The 21,116-nt window shown below is 44.5% G+C and overlaps 1 protein-coding gene across 13 annotated transcripts in view; it reads right to left on the reverse strand.

Annotated features, from left to right (window-relative positions):
• LOC135921394 (sericin 1-like) overlaps positions 1-21,116 on the reverse strand; it is a 189,994-nt gene that overhangs the window by 31,197 nt on the left and 137,681 nt on the right. For 2 of the 13 annotated variants that reach the window (XM_070526096.1, XM_070526095.1), the window contains 7 exons: positions 20,368-20,438; positions 17,186-17,312; positions 14,166-14,242; positions 9,022-9,148; positions 6,049-6,122; positions 4,420-4,561; positions 3,208-3,281 (listed from right to left, as the gene is read on the reverse strand). The exons of 8 other annotated variants lie outside the window; for them this stretch is intronic. In XM_070526096.1, the coding sequence (XP_070382197.1) occupies positions 3,208-3,281; positions 4,420-4,561; positions 6,049-6,122; positions 9,022-9,148; positions 14,166-14,242; positions 17,186-17,312; positions 20,368-20,438 (692 nt within the window). Of the gene's footprint in view, positions 1-3,207; positions 3,282-4,419; positions 4,562-6,048; positions 6,123-9,021; positions 9,149-14,165; positions 14,243-17,185; positions 17,313-20,367; positions 20,439-21,116 lie in introns of those variants that run through there. 3 more of the 13 variants (XM_070526094.1, XM_070526093.1, XM_070526105.1) reach the window with 3 other exon arrangements.

The raw sequence follows: 21,116 nt of genomic DNA on the forward strand, positions 1-21,116 counted from the left end.
TGCATCTGGTGTTGAACGTTGGCACTGTCTGTTTGCCTAATTTGCATTTCCGTGTCCCTCTCATTCTGTGCTAGAGAATATATAAAAACCCATGCAGCTACGTTCGTCGAATTAAGGGCTAAAAATCTTTCAGGGAACCAGCGTGTGTCTCCCAATGGTCTTCATATACTTGCCACGGCCGTTCTAGCGCGCCTTTAACTGCGCAGAAACAGTGGCGATGCATAGGCGACCGAAAAAGAGCACAAGAGAAAAACGAATTAAGCGAAAGCGAGTAATTATAGAAAGTGACAACACATTATAATGACAATGTCAAAGTAATTTAAGGAATTTCTTGCGAGCGCGCAGACTATCTCCTTCATCCTCTTTAACGTAGACTCTAATCTTTTACTTTTACTTGTCTAAGTGAATTGCTACGGCTTCCAGGGGAAAATTGGTCCACGTTACGCAATTCTAATATATATATATATATATATATATATATATATATATATATATATATATATATATATATATATATTGGAAATAGTTTCATTTCCAGAACTCTATCTCGTAAAGCGGACGCAGTTTGCCACCGGTCTATGAAGGGCCGCTTCTGCGGTCGAGGGTAGAGAGGTCATGCTTCCTCGATGTTCGTATTGATGAGCTCTTCTTCCACCCTTCTTGCGTGGACAGCGGGCGTGTTTTTTTTTTTTGTCTGTTGATTCTGTGAAGACGTGGTGACCAGCTTGAGTGCATTTTTTTTTTGTCTGTGTGTGGAAATATTGGAATATGCTTCGCGCTCGACTATAGCCGTGAAGCTTACGTGGCTTTCCTTGGTGTTCTATCGCTTCTACTGGATGCCTCACACGTGGATGCACCGATTCTTTGTTCAGGCATGTCATAAAATGCGAATGGAGAACAGATGCCAGGTCCGGGACCCTGCAGCCCATTTGGATTTTGGTCCCGCTTTGTCTTATTTCCAGCAGAACTTGGTGCTGGGGGAGTTGGTTGAGATCTAACGAATACATTGCTGCGCCAAAAAGAACATAAAAACTTTGTAGGGAGAGTAAGAAACTACTCTCGACCGCTATCACGACTCAGCGCTCAACCTGTCGCTTCTTACTCTCCCTCCTAAGTCTTTATTTTCCTTTCGGCACCGTTATATATTCGTTAAATCTTATTTCGAGCGTAGGTTTCGTGCAGTACGTCGACACGCTGAGAACAGATATAGACGCACCAAGTCAATTTTATACCTGAGGGAGGCCAGGTGGAAGCAGAAGAAAATACATTGCCACATGGACCAAACATACAACGAACAATGAAACTAATTCTGTAACTAGTTGGACCCCCACACAGCACTGTCTCGCGTAAGGCTTAATCTCCAGAGCGTACGCGTTTCTGCTCGGCAACGCAACCACTTTAACGCACAGGCTCTGCACCAAGGCTGTCGAGAAGTCAATGTTGGAGAATAACTTTGTGAGAGAATTGCAGGTGACAAATTGTTACGAAAGGATCTTTAATTGCACGAAGTTCCCTTCACGCAAGCTTCCGCAACGGACGAACCTTTCAACATGGAAGAATAGGAGGCTGCTCTAGCCATTTGCAGGCGTTCCTCTTCGCCCCTGACTACATAATATAGCGCACGCTGCTGTACGCCTTCTTGAACATGAAGAGCGAGAGGTCCTGCTGTGTCATCCCAACGTTTCTTGGAGTGACGGAAAGAGTCGCCTTGAACTCAACTCATATCTGCCTCTTGCTCTCGCCAGCTTTGTTGGCAAGGTAATTGAGAGGATGATCCCCACGCGCCTCGAGTAGTTTTTTGAGCATTGCAATGTTTATGCAGACGCGACGACCGGCTTTTCACGTGGCCTTTCGTCGGTCGACAACGTCATTGCTTTTGCGTATTCAACAACAGCATACACCCCAATGCCTCTCCTTAGCGCTATCGTAAGACGAGACTGGTGCTTATGGTATCGTTTCACGTGAAGCCATCGTTGACGCACTCGTGTCCGTTCAAATCGGAGGTCACGCTATTTGCTGAATTGGGAGCAACCTGACCCGAATGAGCTTTTTTTTTGTATTCCCTGAGGATGGTGAAATTACCGGCCACTACACGTATTGTTCAACAAAGCGCTGATTTGGCTAGCGGAATCCCTGCCATACTCGGTCAGACTATCAATTTATGCAGATGACATTTGCATCTGGGCTTCAGGAGTAGCTGCTCCGCAGGTCCATGCAAGATTACAAAAGGCTGCAATGCTGACGTATGCTTATGTTAAGAGACAGCTCCTCGGCATCTTAACAGCAAAATGCACATTAGTCACCCTAATGCGAAAATGAATGGCCGGATACCCGGTGGCTACTAATGGCCAGCCTATCATGCACAAGAGAACCCATCATTGCTTGGAAATCATCGTTGACCGCGACCTGCTGTGGACACCACCACGAAACCTAAGTCACCCTTTAAAAGCAATGGATGGAACACATGGAGACGGTTGATGTGTTCCATGCTTCAACTGTACAAAGCACTCTTCGTGGATTTCTAGCTTTGCAGCACTCTGCTGTTGTTAAGGACCCGGAAGACAAATTTCAGCGTGCTTGGGAGCATGCAAGTTCGTTCATTGATTCATTTGTTTAACATAAAGCATACAAAGGAACATAGGACGAGGAGGAAAGAAGATTGCCTCCGCGTCCACTTTCGCGTCCACTTTCGGTAATATTTGAGACTATATTGTAGCACTGCTGGCAAGTACTATGTAAAGAAAAGAAGCGCCACATGCAGTTAAACAGTTCAATCAACAATAAGCAGCCCCTAGAAAAAAAAACGTTTCTTCTAATGGCAAAGCTGAAGGAACCTTGCTGCTGTTTTTTAGCGACGTCGACACGATAGCATACTGGGAATCCCTGCTTACTGTCTTAATTACAGGTTTACTAGTACTCTCCGCAGCAGCAGTACAGTACCGTACAGACACGAGTAGCGTTATCGCCACAGTGATTCACCCATCAGGTCACCTCTACCATGAGCCTAAGTCCACGAGGCAACAGTTACATTTCTTGTATTAGAAACTATGCAGAATGTAGAGCACAGATTGACAGGTGCAGAACCGCGCACCCATGAACTAGCGGCGGCGCTCTAGAAGTGTGTCGTATACGACTGCAGACAGATTGCTGAGTCAGGTGCAAGGTGAGGCGTTGTATACCAGCGGCTGAAAGTCTTCCCACACCTACCGGCGACTGTAGTTGTGCCACGAGCTGCGTAGTACTGCGTACTCCATGGCTCAGCGCCGGTGGCGTCAGGAATTCTAAAATGCAAGAAAGATACGCACATGAACAGTGCGGCCTGCGATTGTAAACAAATGTAGGTGAAGATTGTAGCTGAAGCCCACGTTTTGACATGGGGGCGGAACTCGTGAGGATCAGTGCCCTTTCAAAGGGAGACGTTTGCTTGCAGAATCTTTAAGGCGCACAGGCGTGTTGCTCGGGGGCAGATTCACGCGCGCCCTGTGCATGTATGCTTTATGGTCTCTTACACTTTTGAAATATCTGCGCTAAGCTTTAGCTGAACATTGTTTGCTATTGTGTTGGTAATGGCCATTTCTATACCTATATTTAATGCTATTGTTGTTCACATGGCTAGTGAAATTTTATGGTGCTGCTGAACTCTTCTGGTTTACATTGTAAATCATGTCAGCTTTGCCGGCTTATAGACTGGCTTATGTCCTGATTAGGTTAGAACTTCGTGGGCAAAAGTATAATGAAAACCCGTCAAGCAAAGAAACAATGCTCTTTATTATATTCCGGTGGATTCCGTTGAAATATATTGCATTTGATTGACGCAGTTAAATTCCAACAATTGCCTGAATCAAAATTTTGGTTTTGGCTGCCAACTTGGAAAAATAATGAAATCACCAATCCTAAAATAGACGCGTAAAATAGTTGGCATTTATGCGAGCATTTCCAAAGTATCTAATCATCAATAGTTTATTTTTTAGTGCTCTGTAATACATCAATTTTGGGCACATTAGATGTAATATTCGGGCAGTTTAAATCATCATTACAATTTTAAAGCTTAATGAAGTTCTAATTTCCATACTTGCGTTTCAATTTTCTGAACAAATCGAAAATGAAATTCCTTTAATTTCAGTATTATGATATTTTTATTACGACACAAGGTTTACCAATGTTGTTGCGGGGGTTGTGGAGCAAGACTATTCATTCTCTCGCATTTACGCCCTAGGTAGCGGATCCCCAGATAAAGCTTCCTGTTAAAGACAGCACCATATTGTGAAAAGAACAGCTGAGACTTGCAGCTTCAGGCATCAGAACTTCGATCCATCGCACAAGTTCATCAATTCAAGCATAACTGTGCTACATACGGCGTCCCATGGCGTCTAAATTAGTTGCTGTATTGTAAGGAATTCCTACAGAAGTTTCGCTCACCTAGCATCATTTCCCAGAATGCCCGATGCTTCCTCCGTGCCCGCGTGGCTTGTACTGGCCACTGCGTATTTGCCACCGCCGCTACTTCTGTAGACTGGAAGCGTGAAACTTGTGCTTCTGGTGTCTCTGTTGTGTGCATACCCTGAAATGAGAGGTGTTGGATCCACAGTGTGTCACATTCCCTGCTAGAAACGTGAGGGGACCAACAAGTTTTCGTAAGAGTCTTGGTGCTAATAAATCCTAACAACAGTGCTTCCACCTGGAATGTTTCTCTAAATGCCAGCAACAAAAGCTGGAAGGCCCAGTGTGGCGCTACGAAAAAGACAAGGCTACTTGTCTACTAAGCGTTAACCATCGCTTTGACAAGGCTACTAGGCGTTGACCATCGCTTTGACTTATCACACAATAAGATTGAACGTGCATGTATAGACCAATGGCTACATACTAGTGTTCTGCTGTTATTGAAAAATATAACCACAAGAAAACCGCATGGTTCTATAGTGATTTATTGCACTCGTCTTGGCAGCTTATCTTCAGTTTATCTCACTATATGGGAAAGCTTTTTGTAACATCACCGGCTTTGGCTTAGGCGAACCCGAACATAAGCTCTCCATCTTTTGCCTATGTGTTTATCTCGAAATGCAAGGAAAGGTTCAAGAAAGAGAAAATTGTCATCCGCCAGGCCAAGAAAGATTTGTCCTCATCCGACATGTTGTTAAAAAAACAAATTTCTTTTTTAAACTGCAAAGCTTTCATTCTCAGAAACCCGCATAGTTTTCCCGTACATCTATGGTTTACGTGTGGGCACAACAATTCGTTCCTTCAAGAAATTGAGCTTAGATTCGGATACGTGGTCACGTCGAGGACCAACCCAGCATAACCTTAGATTTTTAAAGCTTTTAAGAAATTGTCGAAATTGTGATACAATAATGCACAGTTGTCTTCGTCTGCGTCTGGCGTTTCTACATTCCATCCAATTATTACGACTATTTTGTAGGATTCTTTTTTCATCATGTCTAAGGTAACGACTAGACGCGCAGCCGAGCTGAACTCATCATGCGATTATGCACTTTATTAAAGAGCTCCAAAAACAAACACTGCGACTAATGCAAGGCTTGAGGAGCGTTACCACTGATTTCATTCGTCGTGACGTGGACATGATATGTTGAATAGCAAACCGAGACAACCTGTCTCGTCGTTGCGAGAAATCTATCTCACGTGGCCAGGTGGCGTCTTGTAGCGCATGTTGCATTCCGCCTATTTAACTGGGAACGCTTAACATTACAAATGCACATATAGCTACCATAATTCTGGTAAATGGGCATCAGGAATTGCTCAAGTATAATCTACAAACTATCCTAGTGATTAGAACAAAATCGCACGCGTGCGTGCAGCTTGATCAACGCAGCGAATAGTCTGTTCGATCTTGTCGCCAGGGGAAGCTAATTTAATAGAACGACAGTTCAATTTTGGATATTCTGCTCAGATTTACATGCGCAGAACCGTGCACCTGAGAGCAAGTGGGGATGCTGTTTAAGTGTATCGTGTGCGATGCCAGACATCAGCTTCCTCAATCAACAGCAAGACGAGGTGTGGTAGACCAACGTCTAAAAACCTTCCCACACGTACCCTCGATGGTGGATGTGCGTGCAGTCGTGTAGTACTGCGTGTTGCTTTGCTGAACCCGCGTGGTCTGAGGATTTCTAGAACAGAAAACAAACGAACAGTAAGGCCTGAGGTGATTAACAGTGGCGTAACAAAGGTTGTTTCCGAGGCCAACATTTCGGCAAGTTGATGCAACTCATGAGCACAAGTCCCCTCCTTGAAACGTTTGCGCCATGCGACCATAAGCTACACACATACATTGATCTGATACAATTTACTGCCAGCTACGAGATCGATTTGAACAAAAAAGTTATTTGGCAAGACAAAGGGCCAAGCTATTACATCTATACCAAGGTATAAGATCAATAAACAAAGTCAGTATCATCGCAATAGAGACATTGTATATTTGCATAATGACTTGCTCTATAATGGAACACTTATTGTTACATTTGTGCGAAAACATGCTTAATACCTTAGCTAACGACCACAAATACTGGCAATCAAAGCGATGCCTTTATGAGAAGAACTTGCAAAGAAGGCTACAGGTGCTTGTCCCAAAGTGAACGTTCCTTGACGCCACCCCCTGTTACAAGTGATTTCCGAAGCACTGATCAGGCCACCTAAAACAATGCATGAGCAGGAAGCCAGTGTCTAACAAGCATTTCTCTGTTCACCGCCTCTTGGTCGCCCTCATACTTGCAGATGTTCACGGGACTTCGAGAAGTCTGCCTGGGCTACACATGTGTCGTCATACTTAGGACATAAGGGTCTTGATTATTACGAGCAGGCCTCGATAGTGCATATCAAATTTTCTCGCAATATTACCTAGAAGGACATCTGGCGACACCGTGTCTGCGAGTTTTCTGTCGGACATCGTGATGCCTATGAAATGTTGGGATATCATAGAGGTCCATGGCCTTATCTAAAACGTTGCATAACCTGAAGGATGTTTATGGCTGCCTTGATATAAATTTCTTCAAATGAAGCATTCGTAAAATGTTTTGATTCACCGGCAGTATATCTATCGATAAAGTTTTCTCACCTGCACGACATAGCATACGCTGAAAAGCTCTTGCAATGCTTACGGAAATCTGTTCTCGAACGTGAGCGACCTGCTGACACTCTGTGGTTTCACATATTTGGACACAAAAGCACATTCCCTCCTGATTGAGCAATATTTTTGCGTATGTATCAATAAAGAAAAAGCAGCTCATAGCCTACTGATTTAGGAAAAGATTTTAACCGTAATTTTGCTTCGCTTGCAAGGCGCGCATTGAAACTGTACTGGCTCTGCGAGAACGATGCCAAAAGTGAGCCCATCGCGCATTACAATGCATTCAACAAAACAGTGCAGCGCCAATGTATCATCTATGTAATATAGTCGGAACCTGCATAGCTTCTGTTTGGCAAGATCGCGCTCTTAAGCGCATAATGCGATTTGTCTTCGGGATAAAAGGTCAATATACCAAACTTATGGGTGTGCCAACAGTCGCCTAAGTAGGTGCTCTTATGAATACACGGAATACACTTGGATGCGGGCCCGAAGGTATAGACTGAGTTATGTGTATCCGAGAGTAGTCTTAATTCAGGTGCCTTTTTTGAGAGTTTACAACAACACACTTTGTATACGGTAACAGAACTGATGCAATGTGCACACAATGACGTTAAAGAAAGGGAAGCCAGGTAATACTCCACGCAAGCAGCAAGTAGCCCAGAACCTAACAAATCATTGATTGGTCCCCTGAAACTGTCGAGACATTGTGAAATATGTTCGGTCTATGAACTCAAAGCTCGCCCAAGAAAACAGTGACGCCTGTCATTTAGCGATTGTTCATGGCGAACACACGCACACAAATCTAGCTATCAAGGAAACGAAGAAGAGCCATTTCTCAAGCATCCCGGCCAACCTACCACCGCTGGTTTTGTCGCTGTAGCGCAATTTTCTTTTTTTTTTTGAGCACACGCTATATTCCCTGGGTAAACTTGGATTCACTGTTTCATTTTATGAGCCTTGATTTAAATTAACGTCTTGCTCCTCACTATCAATATGAATTCCATATTCTGGAATAAGTAAAGAGGCAACGAGCCTTCAACTGTGCCGCATATTGCAATGTGTTAACAGCATGAAACATTGGCCGAGTAGTTATGGCTTCACGATTGCGCCCTTTGCTGTTCCCCTCCTTGATGACAGTTTCACACAATAACCAGTAACCAATAACTCTGGCGCTAGTTTCTACGGGAGCATGGGAATTATGGGAGGTACATGGATGGGCCTTAACTTCCCCCTTCAGGCTTCAAATGGCATAGTGACTTTGTAAACTAGTTATTTTCAACATTGTCTAGCGTAATGAATAAATAACATTAAAATTGTCCGACGGCAGGATTCGAACACAGGACGTCTAAGCACATGGGTCCAATATTGAAACTATTACGCCATGGACGCATGTATCGACAAGCAATGTGAAACGCCTTTATATGATTATTGCGGGCAAGCCAGTGCCTTGAGACGCTTGGCGCATTTCGATCTGGCCACCTCGACAAGCTCAGTCGTTTCCATTAGTACCGATTGTACGTATTTGCACCGTCTTCCTCACTTCGAAGTGCATATATTGCTCTGAAATTTACGATAATGAAGGCAGACAAAGCTTAATAAACGACTCCGCAACAACATGCGAATAATCAGACAGATCTATATACTTCCCATCATTCCGATGATGGTTCAACGATTGATGTGTCCGAGTACTCTAAAGTATTCTGTAGGAAACCCTATGCTTTCTGCTCTGTCCGTGTCCAGTCGTTCTCTCGCAAGGAGGAAGTATGTTAGCGCCAGCTCCGCCTGCCGAATGCTCAAAACTGCGTTTGCGGTTCCTGTTTCAAACATCAGAGCTAGCGCTGCCCTTGAACATTTAGAGGGGGCAGGCACAGTTGAAGTCCGGTAAGCATTCCCTGTAGTCTCCGAGTGGTTTAGCAATGAAACGTTTCTTATAGCCGCCTTACCTGGCTCCATATTGTAAACTTGCTGATGCCTCCACTATTCCAGCATGGCTTGTGCTGGGCTTTTTGTGACCGATACTGCTTGTGGGCCCCACGTGCAGGTGACTAGGGCTACCGCTGGAATAGGCATCTGTGTGTTATCGAAGAACATAAAAAGTGTTAATTCCCAGCTCTGCCAGGCCAATTCATAAGAAATGACTTTTTTTATCGTCGAGCCAAAATCATTTAGTGGCAGAAGAATCCTATTGCAGTGTTTGCATATACGGTGAAATTTTCTTTATGAAACTCGGTATTGAATGCATGCAAGACTTCCTCGCCATAAGAGAGCCGCCCAGGCTATATTCTCCAATGTTGGCCTCTTCGGAAGATTATTACGCTCCATTACATACCTCGGGCAGAACAAGATATTGTTCGAAGCGAAAATGAACATTTCCGTTTCTTCAGCGCACAAACCTTGGCCTAATATATTTGCTGCATCATCAAATAATATGCGCATCAGATGCTTCACAATGTTCTTGTTCTTTTTATCTATTACGAGCAGCAGACATAGCCCGTTGTAGACGAGGAGAAAGAAAAAATGAGAGGATGAATTTCGGACGCGGTACTACAAATTTTTCTTCGAAACCTGTGCAACCTCTGTAGAATTTGTTGACCTGCTATGATTCATACATGCGTCTGTCAACGACGTACTCGCATATCAGAAGCCGGTATCCGAATCACATTTGAGGACTCCTCAAGATGAAGTTCTTAAGGAAATACAGCCTACAAGCGATGCATTTTTATGAGCTCATTACAAAAAAAATTGTCCATGCTACTGGAATCTCGAGTATATGCAAGTATGAAATGGCTTACAGAAAGAAAGACTGGTGGAAGTAATTACGACGTTTACTCACAACCATTTTAGCCCCATAACCATGCGCAGCTCGCCCGACGCTGCCGGCCTGGCTGGCCACGTAGCGGCGCGCCATCTTTTGGAGGCGGCGCCAAATCCGCGCTGCGTAATTCACGTGCCTCTGCCTTTGAAAACACTGGTAACCATATCTCAGCGCCAAAAGTGAGTCACTTGTATGGGGTGCTGTATTTCTGTTTTCAACGTCGCTATTCGAACTGACCAAGTAAACTTCAGCGTACAAGTAATTGCAGCTTGAGTGATGTTGTAAGCAGGCAAGAGTATGAAATAGGAGTGAGGGATTGAAAACTTTATTCAAGACAGTTGGCGAATTTTGCGGAGTGGGGCTAAAACCACCCCAATCTAGGTGACGGCCCGGGGCGTTTGACGCGGGTGGTATCCTCGGCGTGCCGGACGCCCCAAAGTTGATCGGCGAGGTCGTGGCTGAGAAGCGCGACCTCCCATAGCGTCCAGTGGTTCGAGACTGACATGTGTGCCCCTTTCACCTGGGACCCTTTCTGCTCGCTACCGTTGGAATTGGAAGAAAAACATGTTTAACTTCTTCGCGCAGTAACTAGCCTATGTGTTGCGGTCCTGTACAGGGAGTTGAAGGCAGGAGACTGCATTTTCCTAATTTTGACTGATTCCTCGGATGATCACGTTTTGATCTCCCAACGATGCCCATTTGTTCTCTTTTTGTTCTCACCCCGTTCACCTCCCATTTCTCGTCTTGATTTCCTGGATAACGGCTCCGGAGTTTTGCTCAACGTCTGCAGAAGGTTGCCAAGAACTGAAGATGCATGTATTGTGTGCGTGTGTGTGTGCGTGCATTTGTGCATGTGCGCGCATGGGCGCGCGTGTGCGTGTTTGCGCGTGTGGGCGTGTTTGCTCGTGTGAGCGCTTTTGCGCGCTTGTGCGTGTAGAAAAAGATGGAGAGGAAAGGAGAAGGCGGGAGGGGCCAAGGCTAGTTGCTCAGGTACGCGGTGTCGCAACACACCAAACGCCAGCTGATGCAAACGCCCCTGTGGGGCTACGTGTATTTCATGCTTCAAACGGCTCTCATTCCCTACATATCTGTGTAGGCCATCGATAGACTATACAACATTAAAATCTGGCAGACCCCACGCCCTGCGGGAGTCGATGTTATGCGAAGCCGTGTGCACGTAGCCTAGAAAGTTGATGAAGCGACTGTGAGAGCACTGAGATGTAGGCAGATGTTTGATGACCTATATGACACACATGTCACGAATTTCACTCATAACATCACCAATCAATTACAGGAGAGCTGTTTAGCGCTAGTTTCCCTAGGATCGTGTCCGCATGGAAACACAAAATCCCGGAGACTCACAGCGGAGTTTAAGCAGACGTTAAGGACTCCATACGTGGGCCGATTCCGAAGATAGTGCAATGCCGGGTCAACCCCCTGCAGCGGTGCAGTTCGCCATTAAGAGACCCACATACACAGCCTCCTTGGTCATCCTTCACAGATTGGAAGGGCAGCGAGTTTTATGCTCGTCATGCACTCTTATACTATACCAATTTTGGTACATACCAAGACGTAGGCGGCTGTTTCATGACGTGCATGACAGGCAAATCATGAATCTCCTGTTATGACCTCTTATTTCTGTTCGTGATACAGTCTTGACATACTGTACCAATTATTGGAGGTACCAAATGAACGAAACGATCATGAGAGCACCAATATGTAGGAGGCTGCTTCATGACCCATCTGACACTCGTGTCATGATATCCAAATTATGCCCTATCATCGATGTTGCTGATACGTTCTAGTCATACCAATTTTCGTGCCTACCATGTTAACGAAACGACCATGAGAGCACTAAGACGTAGGCGGCTGTGTGATGACCTACGTTAGACGCATGCCATGATATTCATGTCACGACCGATTATTTTAGTTCGGCATATACGCTTTCATACTATGCGTATTTTTAGTTGACGAAATGATCATGAGACCTTCAAGGCGTTTAGACAGACAGAGACAGAGACAGACAGATAGATACATAGACACTGTCAGAGTCGCAAAGCTTTACCAAAAATGCTTTGCATTTAAAAGATTAGTGAATGCGTACATGTAAGAGTCGTGTTGCAGTGCTTATATTAGCTTGGAAAGCAACGAAGAAGAGATAATTTGCGAGGAAATGACAGCTAACTGTGCAACAGCGAGCATAAATGCACGTTAAAGTTGGGGCACTATAGCTAGGTATGCAAGTGTTCTAGCTAGGGACACATATTTTTTAACTTCCCAGAAATTGCGTGGTGGTGGTAACAACTTTATTTACAATCTGGCGAATTCGTGGCCTGGGCGTAGGCCACCCCCAAAGAGGTCCGGAGATCCTGTCTCCTCGCCGCTTCACGGGCTTGCTGGATGGCCATTAGTTTATATTCGAGGTTTGAGCTGTGCAACGCGGCCGTCCATCGCGCCACAGCTTCATCTGGGGAAACTGCTTTTTCTTTGCATATAACCTCACATTCCCAGAGAATGTGTCTAAGAGATGCGCGAGCCCTGCTGGATAGTTTGAAGTTATCATCTGAGTAGATGTCCGGATATATCCTCCTGAGATGGACGGGGTTGGTGAAGGTCTTTGTTTGTAGCTGCCTCCAGTCTACCGCTTGGGTCCTGTCGCGTATGGGGTTAGGGGGCGGATAAAACCACCGTGAGTTTTGATAAAATTTTGAATTATCACAGTGAAATTGAAAAAAAAAGCGCTAGATTTAGCAGCAATAATTACGGTGGAAGCTTCCTCATGAGGACCAACTATGATAGGGCAGTTAGCATTAAGCCAATGTAGGGACAGACTGCAAAACTGAATACACGTTCATTTACAATGTGAAAGGGAAGGGAGAGTCTAGTAAGAATGCTTATCGCGTCTTCGCATACCATAACGAAAATTTAAATAAACGCGGCTTGCCATCCTCCGGTACTAAAGATTTCAGTTTGAGCATCTCTGAATTTTATTGAATTATAGTGTTGTTGCATACGGGAATATTTAGGGCGAATTCATTTCCCAACATTTGTACTTGTATGTAGGTTGCACAGGTACTGGGAGAACAAAAATACTTTAAGTAAGCAAACAGTGCTAGTCGTCTTGCAAAAAAGAGAACGTATTTAGTTTGGGAAGGAGTGGTGTCTTCATGTCGTGGACTTTCTTGATACCAAAGCGCTCCAATTTCGAGGTAGTGGTACACTTATAAGAAGCCGCTGAGTACTGTTCTTGTTATATGGGTATAGGGTTAGAAGTTGTTAAACTTTCAGAAGCCTATAGTTTGGTTAGCTTAGGTATATTCATGGTTTCAGAGCTTAATTAGCTTGCCCACAATTTTGAATCCCCCCATTTCGCGACATTTTCATGAACCTTTCAAAGTTGTATATTTTGTTGTTACTCGGCTTGTTAGAACCTAGAGCTTCAATATAAATTTTCTTGGGTAGCCCCAAATCATATGCCGTAATTTTCACAGTCAGCCGTAGCGGGATACGTCGGTTGTTTGTAGCATGCTAAACTTGAGCGATTCTTTCGTTTAGTACCGTTCTGCTCCTCCGGTATAGCCATCTGAAACACTGTCCTAAGTGCACACCTTACTCTGCATTCGTGCCAAAACATCATTAAACTGCAATTATGGGATATTATGGGACGAAATCTTAGGAATAATCTGGTCACCTGGGGCTCGTCAATGTGCGTCCAAGGTACTATACACAGGTCTTTTTGTATTTTGCCGCGATCGAAATGCAGCCGCCGCAACCACCACTTTACCCACTGACGCTGTGCTTAGGCGCGCAATAGCAAAGCCACTAAGCAACCACGGTGGGTATCTAAGCAATACCCTTGTCAACAAAGTTCAATGGGTTTAAGAGAAAAATTATGGTGCCAGCACGACCAACACACATAGCCTGCTTGACGAATAAAAATTGAGATTAATGGTGAAGCGCCGATTGCAATTGCTACTGAATCGATGACTGCGTAGAATGTACAGTCTCGGCTTCTGCCCCGATCTCCTGGGAGCATGCCTTTGCACTTCACTGCTGTGAGAATAAACGGATTCAAACATAGGTTCTGTATGAATTTGCGCGCATATGGACAAATTTATTACTAAGGAGAGTGATAAGGCTCCTCCTGCGGAAACCGACTTGGCGGCTGTAGTGAATCGCGTCTTCATGCGCAATAAATGCACCACTGCCACGGTGGACGTAGGGCATCTCTCCTATATTTGTTGCAAAGGCGAATGACCATTGCCTACGTACCGTTGAGGCTGTACGTCTGGTCGGCTATCGGCCTGTGCTGCGCGTTCCGCTGGAAACGCCAGCCGTCGTCAGGACAGCTGCAAATTAAAAAAAAAGTATTGGTATGAGATACTTGCAGCTGTGACAACAAGTTGAAATTATCTTTTATTACAAGCAAGTACCGAGAAACCAAAGCTCTGTTTGGTAATCGAGCTGGTTCCAATGTTTTGGTCTCACTCAGAGCCTAGGTGATGCACAGGATCCGCATCATCGAGGCACTATAAGTAGCCAATTGATAATTATTGGCCCCATGATCTAGGCGTGTTCCAATTAGGCATTTGTAAAAGTTTGAGGAAGTTCTTGTCACTATACCCCAGGTTGAATGCGACAGAATTTTAGGAATGTTCATTGTTTTTTTTTGGCATTTCTGTTCAAGGTACTTAAGGACTGAGTGACTAACTGTGATACACTGCAGAGAACTCTCTCTGCGTCGGCGGTATCCACAGTAGATTTTCTTTTCCCTTAATCTTGCCCCTCCCCCTTTTCCCTTTCGCAAGTTCAGGGTAGCCAAACGTGCTCATTCTAGGGTAACCTCAATGCCTATCATTTACCATATCTTTTTCTCAGGCGCAGAATAAATGTGTACTTCGTGCCTAAAATGCTGCCTTAAAATTTAGTGCACTATTCACAGGTAAGGTATGCTCATGCACCTCAATATGCGAGACTGGAACGACGCCTCTATTTCTTGCAAGAAGGAAGGAGGGGCTTCTCAATAAATGTGGCCTAAATGAATTCTGTGCTGAAGTTGACGCTTTGGTCAAGTCAATTTCAACTAGTCTTTCGTAGAATGCAAGGCCACACGAGTTAAATAGAATCGGCAAGTCATCAACATAAATGGATTAAAGCATACGTTGTGGAATAAATGAATGTGCTAAATTCAATTTTCGCAACAGCAATGATACAAATAAGTCGCCCACAACCTGGTAACCCAGTATTCTCGATGAAAGACCTGTACGGAATATTGCCAGCACTAATATTCTACGTTAGGTTTGATAAATAACTTTCTACTACATTAAGCATGTTGCCTCGAAATGCCCGTTTCCGAGATCTGTCGTAAACTTCCGTAGGGCCAGGTGGGGCGTCAAGCGTTTGTGACATCAAGAAACAATGACAGAAAGAACCGTCTTTAAGCAAAAGCTTTACTGATGTAAGACATAATCCGCATGAGGTGGTCAGTTGTAGGTCGGCTGTCTTTAAAGCATCGTTCATAAACGTCAAGTAGTACGTTTCGTTCAAGAAAGTAATAGCCCACGATTAATCCTCTTTTGTAATAGATTAAACGAGCAGTTTCATGACGCCATAAGCCACTAACTTGCCATAGAAGATGTATCCTAGCCCTGTTTCAAGATGGAGACATAAATAACCTTATTCAGTGCTATGTAAATTTATATTGTTGCCCACATGGTGTTCAAAACTGGTGATAGAGCAACTTGCGTATCAGCGTGAATGTGCTTTATTATTGCGTACATAGTCTGACCATTTCCCGGAGCAGACATCGCACGAGGTATTTAGGACGTTCCACTCTAGGTAGGGCATGAGTGTATATAATGTTATGTTGATGTCTTTCGTGGAGAATGCTTTACCTCAAGCAGAAAAATTTCTGCTCGTTCTCAATAAAGAGGCAGCCACAGGAGAAAAAATTACAGCGAGAATCACGCCAAAGGGGGCTATGTGCATTTTCGTCTCAATATACTATGTGGGATTCGGGAAGTTCATCTGTAAGGCTCGGAAACTGTTTCGCGAATTTGATGGTTAGGAGGCATGCAAATGGAAGTGACTTTGAGCAGCCTGTCGAGCAGCAGTTTTCGGACAGCAACAGTTTCAAAGGTCGTTCGGAGTTGTTTTGATGGCTGGGAATTTATTTGCTAATATAGCCACAAAACCCGACGAAGTGAGACCATCGTCGCGGCCTCTCTTAAAAATGACATTGCCTAGGAAAGTGTGTGCGCAGATATTACGTGTATTTCCTGAGCAGACAGAGCTTTTAAGGATTGATAAATTATGGGGTCTTGCGTGCCATAGACACGATTTGATTATGAGGCGTGCCGTAGTAGGGAACTCGGGAATAATTTGGCCTACCAGGGGCTCCTGAACGTGCACCTAAATCTGAGCACACGGGTGTTTTCTCATTTCGCGCCTATCAAAATGCAGCCGCCGTGTTAAGAACTTGATCCCGCGATCTCGTGCTTAGCAGCCGAACACCATAGCCACTGAGCAAACACAGCGGTTCGCAGCACCTATGCACTAAGTTTCTAAATAAGTTGTTTGATATCATCTAAATTGTGTAGAAGTCTCTTTACATTCCTTTGCAATGTAAGTGTGTTCATATTGCAGAATACATTTGTGCTGCCTGTCTAATATAAGACTGCTAACTTAGCTTACAGAGTCCTTTTGGTTCTATATGACTCAGGGTTACTGTGGGTTATACGGTTCGAAGTGAAACGGTGGTGCCGTTCGACTAGGAATCATGTTCAGCGCCCTTCTTGAAAGCGGTGGTTTGGCAACGCCTCGCCTGGAGTGACAGTATCTTTAAATGCCAAAAACCTAGAATTTGATGAGGTTTTGTTGGATGGTGGTGCAACGCTGGCTGCACCCGCCGAAGGGGCTTGTTGCCCAACATTAGGCACATTCTTCGTGGGCAAGGCTGCTGCGGCACTGTCCCTTTATGCACCGCATCAGCATACCCTATGGTATGGAGAAATGAGCCGTCTTCTTGCGTCCTTGACACGTGTTCACGCGTCTTTGAAATGTCTTCACGCGTCTTTGAAATGTCTCAACGCGTCTTTGAAACCTCTTCACGCGTCTTTGAAACCTCTTCACACGTCTTAGAAGTAGACGTTTTTTTTTGCTTTTACAGTTGTGATCTATTTTTCTATTTTCTATGTGGCATAAATTCGGGAGTGAGAGTCCCGGTCACCGTCGCAGTTCGCCCACTGGCTGGGTTGCTTTGTGTCAAGAAATATTTTGAAATGGTGGCTCACCTCGCGGTGTCTTTCGTAGTAGACGATAGTTTCTCGATGCCAGCCTGGCTCGTTCTGGGCCAGGCGTGAACGGCACTAGCGGTGTACACAACAGGTGCGTAGTTGGTGCTTCCGCTGTCAGTGGCATCTGCACCGTCCGAGAAAACAGCAGAGGTGGTTACCCATCGCTTTGCAGAGGTCATTCAAAGAGCATGAAAAATAAACGGTGGCATGCAAAACATTTTAGTTGGGCTTTAGGGATAGGGAAGGCTGGCTGTTGTGTTGGCGTGGGCAGTGCACTTTTTCTTTCCGGAATTCTGGAATTCGGAGCTCAGTGCACAAAAAAAATTCACATTGACGTAAAAGACATTCACATTGAAATTAATGGAATGTTAATTTTTCTAAAAATAAATACGCTGCAAACAATACAGCAGATTAGAACACGATCATTTTCAATGCGAAAGACGACAGGTCATATTCTTTCAGTGCGCTACAAAGGTCCAACCTACTTTTTCCAATTTCAAGCAAGAGGTAGTGTTCGATGCTTCATTAAGGTTGCAAAGAAACTTATGTTAAATTCAATAAGCAGGCTTTGGCACACGCCAAAACTTCTTTCTACCAAGAAGGACACCTCTCGTTATTGCAAAGCTGCTTAGTTAGCAACGCGCAAAAGGAAACTTCAGCTCGGAGGCTTCTGTCTAAGTGCGTGGGAGCAGGGATATCGTTTTTCTCGGTCACGCTTGCACCAGATTTGATGCAGGCCATCGAATGTGAAAAACAAATGATGAAATCTTGTAACTGCCATAAACTAACCTATTATTGAGACGGTGAGTGTCTATAAAAAGTATTGAATGCGCTAAAATTTGTAAAAAAAGAATATGAAGCTTGCAACTGTGTAATTGAGCAATAAAAACGATATGATAATTCTGGAATGTCAATTGACTAATACCCGTAAATTGAGAAAAATGATGCGCAGTGGTCTGAACTTTCCCACAATGAGCTAGGACTTTTGGAAAATGCCCGGAAACCTTTGTAATTTCTGCAAATTGTAAATTCATAGATCAAACTCGGCCGCTTTACCTATTCTATATCTAGCGGTTCACAGGATTGCTATGTTTGTTTCAGGATGCGAGTTACTAAATTGCGTAGGTTGTGTTTCGAATTTCGCGGAACTTGCCATTTTCCGGGAATTCTGCCATACCATCCAGGCCCTAAATGTGCAATTCCCTTGCTGCAGTAACTAGAACAATCTAATGGAACGAACATCGTTCATGTCAGTCTAAGAGCTGTTACTGAAAGCATTTCGGCATTTTACATGTTGAGCATGAAAATTTTAAATGTTCCCCGAGCCGAAGCTTCCTATTAAAAAGAACATGGTTTCGAAAGCATGGGTGCTGCAGTGAAAGGATGGCTGCCGAATGGTGTCATGAACTCCGGTGTTGGCACTTTGATTACTATTGTACCCCGATATCCACTACCTCATATAGGTGAACGGGTTGTGTGCAAAAGTGCAGCTGCAGGTTCTGCATACCGCCTATTCATTCTTAGCAGTAGACAGCCTGATCGGGTCGTGGACGAAGAAAAGGAGACAGAACAAGTGTAAAAAACTCCATAGCCAGGAAAACTGTCGTGATAAGATAAACGCCAGCTTCAACCAATAGTGAACAATTCTTCAAGAGCCTGGGCATCCTCTGCATATATTTACCTACGTCTGTAGCGGAAGTTCCTAGGAATGCATCTACAGTTAGTCATGCATGTTTAGCAACTAATTACAAACAAATATGGCTCTTATCCACTGCACGCCTTCGAGACCTATCACAATGAATAAAATAGGCCACACAATGCGCATATGTGAGGGTCGTGTTGCGGGCATACGATAAGATGAGAATGACTTGCAGAAATACAAGTTGACAGGGCAGTATCGTTGTATAAAGTAGCCGCTGCAATCTCGCCACACTCCGGTAAACATAACGACCGCGTGTTTTCCAGAATACTAATAAGGTGTGGCTGGTTTTTCGTAAGATAGACAGAGAGCTGTCTTAAAGTTCCTCTCACAAGGTTTGGCTGTTGTAAATACACAAGCACGGCTCGTAAATTAAAAGGTGTCTACCACGTGTGAAACGTATAAGCGACTGCTTGGAAGGAAACAGTTGCAAACAGTTGGCCACGTGCCCTTCATCTGGAAGAGGTCGCGGAAGAGGTCGCTGAGCAAGAGGTCGCCGGATCGAATCCCGGCGACAGCGGTCCCATTCCGATGGGGGCGAAATGCGAAAACACCTGTGTACTTAGATTTAGGTTCACGTTAAAGAACCCCAGGTGGTCCAAATTTCCGGAGTCCTCCACTACGGCGTGCCTCATAATCGCAAAGTGGTCTTGCCACGTAAAACGCCATAATTTTAGTTTCATCTGGAAGGAGCGCCGGTTTGAGAGAGCTGGTCAAAATCCCACTAACAAATGTACATGTGTACCAACAAATAGATGTGTCGTACGAAAAAAAAAAACCTATCGGAATATATAATAGAGCAGGGGCTCGTCACGTTAACATGACGTAGGCCCTTTGCGGAGAAGGCAAAGAAGCAACACCGCTTGAGGACAACATTCGAGGCAGAGAGGGAGATTGTCTAGAAGCAGTAACACTAGCCTGCTAACGGCACAGTAGCACGACAGGTCGATGTCATCTATCCTCTCCCATAACGAATGCACTTAAATAATTGTATTACCGAAACACTCCCTTCACGGCGCATTGGCAATTTACTGCCTTTAATTTAAATTTGCAATGGCGCCCGGTAAGAGGCCCTTCAACGACAGGATCCTCAAGCAAGCATTTAACGTGAAGAATAAAACATGCGGTTGGCTTGCTACGCATTGGTAAGTTCGTTACTCTGGCCCCATTCCAACACGACATCCAAGACATATCGAGAAGCGTTCATTGCCTTTACGAATGAATTCATCGTGTTGAAAATGAATTGATTCGAAACTTGAGGCACGTAGAATACGCGTAGTGTTGACTATTAGCACTCAACTCATCTGCATGAATTTCACACTACGACTGCACATCAGCAACTGACTTGGGGACGCTAGTAAGGCGTCCGTATGACCTATAAATGCACCGCCATCAGGATCGATTGAAACGATGCCTCCTCTGTTAGATGTTAAGCATCTTCGCGAAGAGTGTCGATGGTTAAAGGCCATGCCATACGTACCATTGACGTCAGTGGCATTGGTCTGGCGCTTCAATGCCTTCAACGCGTCATTGATGTACTCGTCAATATACCTGAAATGAGACATACATATTGGCTTTGGCCGGTGCTCCTAGTTACGGCAGAATATACCTGGACATTGTTTTTGCCAAGCAGAATTTGGAACAAGGGAACTGCTTCTTTGTTAATGAAGGTAAAACCTGTAATGTATCATTTTATGAAAAGCATAACTTCCTGGATGGCATAGGTGAACGGCGCACTCTTAAATTGCGTAATTTCTTAAATCATGACATGAAGCGTGAAATATAGGTAAACAACGAATGATGCTTGAACCATGAAAGGAAGATGCTAAGTTGCAAGATTACGATATAATTATGTAGTGCCATCCCCTCTAAGGTGACCATTTTAGACTACGTGCGTATAGCTCTACGACGTCATGCGAGTCAACTGGAAAGCGCTAGTCATACCTATTGTGACAGGATGGCCGCACCATGAGTAGCATGCGGAAATGGTGGCTGAGAGCTTAAAATTATGCTTTGGGTAACGCAAGGTTATGTTAGGTTTGGCTGCATTATATTAGCTCTCGTACAAGGGCCGTGCCAGTCGGCCGAATCAGTCACCCAGCCGCGTCCGAAACAGCTGTGCCAGCGTGCGACCACGCATCTTAAGATTTGCAGTCGGCAACTGTTCTCGCCATTTCACGTTAACTTTCGCACGCTCTGCCAACGCGGCCGTTCGCAGTCGTGCCAAAA

This window comes from Dermacentor albipictus, chromosome 9, assembly GCF_038994185.2.
Source record: "Dermacentor albipictus isolate Rhodes 1998 colony chromosome 9, USDA_Dalb.pri_finalv2, whole genome shotgun sequence".
Lineage (NCBI taxonomy): Eukaryota > Metazoa > Arthropoda > Arachnida > Ixodida > Ixodidae > Dermacentor > Dermacentor albipictus.